We start from the raw sequence: 3,743 nt of genomic DNA on the forward strand, positions 1-3,743 counted from the left end.
ATGTGTCCAATGAACAATCTTGGCTCTTCAGGAGGGATATCTTTCGTTCTTAGCACAGTAGTTGCGAAATCAATCCGCTACACCGATCAGGCATTCAGGCTTCAAGTAATCAATTGTCTATGCCAGCTTCCTTCTTCGGTCCAAGAAACAAGTAGTTTCCTTCATAGAATTTCATGTTCCACAAGTTGACCTTGGCTGCCAAAAGCACGAAGGACCATCCACACATGGATATGAATGTCTCGGTTTCCGTCACCATTTTCCAAGGTTCAGAGAACATATGCTTTTTTCTTGGATTGTGGAGCCCACAGCTCCGGATTTCATTCACTGAAACTGATAAAATAGGATTCACATTGTTCTGCGGAGGCAGTCACCGTTCACCCAGGCCTTCACTAAAGCCTCTACAAACTATCAGCAAGCAACCAACCCAGGACTTTAACCACTACAGTGAACATTTTTCATTACAGAATATTAAAGAGTCTGGTGCGAAGCACTTTTCTTCATTATCCAGCAACCTCGAAGATATCTATGACAATCCTTTTTGCCGTCATCTTGCTGTCGTCATGCAACTTCGCAATCCAGGTCCAATCCTTTTTCTCGCAGGCGACCAGCCATTGCGAGCACTAACCGTTTCATAGGCAACTCTAGACAGTTGCACTTCATTTAGGAGAGCACCGGAGCAGCCCTCAGACAGTTGTGCTATGATAACTTGAGGCTGGCGCATGCTTGCTTTCAGCAAACAAGTCCAGTGAGACAACCGGTATGATAGCTTGTAGTACATAATATACTGCAAGGATCTTGCAGAAAAATCTTATAAAAAACTGCAGCGCTTCGAGTCTTCCACAACGTCTAAATAAGAGCAAAATTCCAAACCCATCTACCAATGTCATTAAAATCTACAGGAATACCAGATAGACAAGAACATATGATCACACTCCACGAGTATTTGGCCACAGCACACCTAAAGAACAAATGGTCAACAGTCTCAGAATACATATATATGTATCAGAAAACATGTAGAGGCTCTGCTAGAGCTTATCCGCGAGCTCCTCAAGATCGTCAGTTCTTTGCACATCTGGTATGCTGCTCTTTCCTTGACCTTACAGGTCTATCAGCACAGATCATGGAGCGAGTCAATTTCCGCATTCCGTAAAGTGCATACCATAGGTTAACAATCTGTATCAAGCGGAAGAGATACATACTAATCAAGTGATGATCATCTTTCTTTGCGTCTAACAATATCAGGTTATTATTTTTCCAAATGTTATTACCAGATATGATGTTAAGGGATTCATAATAACTCCCAGTATAGGAACTGAAACAGATACCACGGTTTTGTGGCTGGAGTTGAGAAACATTACCGGCACACTCTTGAGTCATCCTTGACTCTTAACATCACTGAAAAAGAAGGTTCTTGCCTAGCCCTGCACACACTGGTCATGTACCACCTTGTGCCATTGGTAAGCATACGAGGAGACATACCAAATTGGAACCATTTTAGCTCTAGATTACATCACACTAAAGGGGTTATTAAAACACATTGGTGCACATAGCACAAGTCAGAGAACACAAGTTACTACTCCCTCAATTCCAAATTAACGCGTATTTATCTAAATTCGTATATATCTACACACTAAAACGCGCCTAGATACATGTGAATTTAGATAAATTTGTGTCAATTAATTTGGAACGGCGGGAATGCTACAGAAGAAACTAAGCAAGCTTAGCTTCAATTCGTTGGTAGGATGGGACGCATGATAACCACAAATCCATACATGAAAAGAAAAAAATGGGACTCCAGCACCTAGCTATGCATCAGTTCTTTCTCGCACGGGCAGACTTGAGCAGGTTAGCCAGGACCGAAGGGCAGCTTGCCGCGAGATGCTCATACCCCTCAGTCTCCAATACGGCATCAAGGACTGCAGGAGTGCTGATGATGAACTCAACACACTTGGCCTTGAGCTGCGAAAAGTTGTGCTGCTCGGCCAAGGCCAGCGTCGTAGCTGCTGTGTCAACGGTGATGCCATTGGCGAGCTTTATCTCACAAATCAGCTTGAGCCTGTCCAGCCCGTACCTGTCAGCGCCTGCAAGGAGATGCTGAGCCATCATGACCGCCAGCTCCAGCGGCTGATCGAGTTCGGGCACCGTGTCCGTGTAGATGAAGTGCAACATGGCCCTGAACGTTGCCGCCTCCATGTCCTTGATCTCCACTTGTCGCGAGCATTCCTCCTTCATGCCTCCAAAGAACTCGGCCTTAAACACAGGAGACCTTGCGGCAAGTATGTTCTTGTGCGCAGCAAAGGACTCGCCGCACACGAGAAACGTGACATCCGCTCCGGCCTCACTCTGCAGGAGTTCGCCGAGGTGCTGGTGCAGGTTGCTGGGTAGCAGCACGGCGGTCGCTTCTTCTTCATCTGGGATTGTTGTTGGTACTTCTTCAGCTCGGATAGTTGGTACGGGTAAAACGTTGAGAACTGTGATGGTACATTGCAGAGTGAGAGTATCATCCTTGAGATAACCCGATGAGGCCAGTTCATCTCTGCTCATGAGAATCAAGTATCTGTTCTCTTGGTTATAGCCAAAGTTGTTGCCCGCCACGATCTTTTCTCGTGATGGCTTAAGCTCCGCAGTCGGATCTATGACACGACAGGCTAAGCTCGCCCTGCATTCCATCGCACCCATGGGGCTATTATTGACAAGCTGCAATACTACCCAGAAACTGCCAGTGGAAGAGGCCCCCTTGGCTGCAGGATAGATACGGACTCCCCAGTCGTGGCCGCCGACGTTCCATCTAGATGTCATGAATTGGCCGCCGGCGCCGTCCATGCTCCCGGTCGCACTGAAGCCTTCGATCCTGAGCAGTCGCACCAAGCGCGTAGCACCGGTGAGGTTCGTGCAGGCACTTGCCATGACCGAGGCTGGGCAGTGGACGCAAAGGGATGTTGGGCCCAGCCCCAATACCTTCCGGCGACGTGACGATGAGCTCCGGAGAGACGCACAAACAGGATCGATTACCGATCCGCCTAGATACACACGTATTGCAAATTGCAAATCTGCTAAAGCCCCCAAGCGGCCGGGGATTGATTCAGCTAGCACTCAACGTACGTATGCTGCGCGCGCAAGAAAACAGATTGATTTCTTTGTTCCTTCACGATCTGGTAGGTTTACAAGAGCTGGCTCCGTGTATAAATACACGCCCAGATGACACACCCAACACGAGTCGATGTACTAATCCGGTTCACAGTACAACTAGTAGCTCTACTCGACCAGGAACACACACACCAGCAGTCCAGCACGCAGGTGCCATACCGACGTCGACAGTGATTACTATTGCTAACAAGGGAAGCTTTCTCTTGGCGTGAAATCAAACGTTCTTGCGTGGGGGCCGAACGCGTATAAGCACGTTTCACAAAGCGACGAACAAGGCCTGCGAATAAAAAAAGGCAAAGGAAAGGCTCACCTGTCTTTTTTTTTTGAAACGGGCAAAAAAGTTTTTGCCTTATATTAATACTAGTAAACATGCCCGTGCGTTGCATCGGGTGAGAAATCTAATAAAACCACAAGAAAGTTTAATGTAGCTACTCAGTAGTCTGCCATATAGGGTGAAATTCAAACCCACCTATGATCCTGCCTCGGTTAACATCATATCAGAAATTTCAATGCTTTGATTTTTGCGATGAAAGTAACATACTTTAGCCACAGTGCAAATTCGTTTTTCAACAGAATATAATCTTACATTCAAATGC

The 3,743-nt window shown here is 46.7% G+C and overlaps 1 protein-coding gene across 1 annotated transcript; it reads right to left on the reverse strand.

The window, feature by feature from the left end:
- Positions 1-1,812: 1,812 nt before the first annotated feature.
- Positions 1,813-2,907, reverse strand: LOC124695279 (BTB/POZ and MATH domain-containing protein 3-like). The gene has a single exon (XM_047228142.1). It carries the CDS (start codon positions 2,905-2,907, stop codon positions 1,813-1,815), a length of 1,095 nt encoding a protein of 364 aa, XP_047084098.1.
- Between the last annotated feature and the right edge of the window lie 836 nt (positions 2,908-3,743).

The sequence above is a fragment of the Lolium rigidum genome, chromosome 1 (assembly GCF_022539505.1).
Source record: "Lolium rigidum isolate FL_2022 chromosome 1, APGP_CSIRO_Lrig_0.1, whole genome shotgun sequence".
NCBI classification, from domain to species: Eukaryota; Viridiplantae; Streptophyta; class Magnoliopsida; order Poales; family Poaceae; genus Lolium; species Lolium rigidum.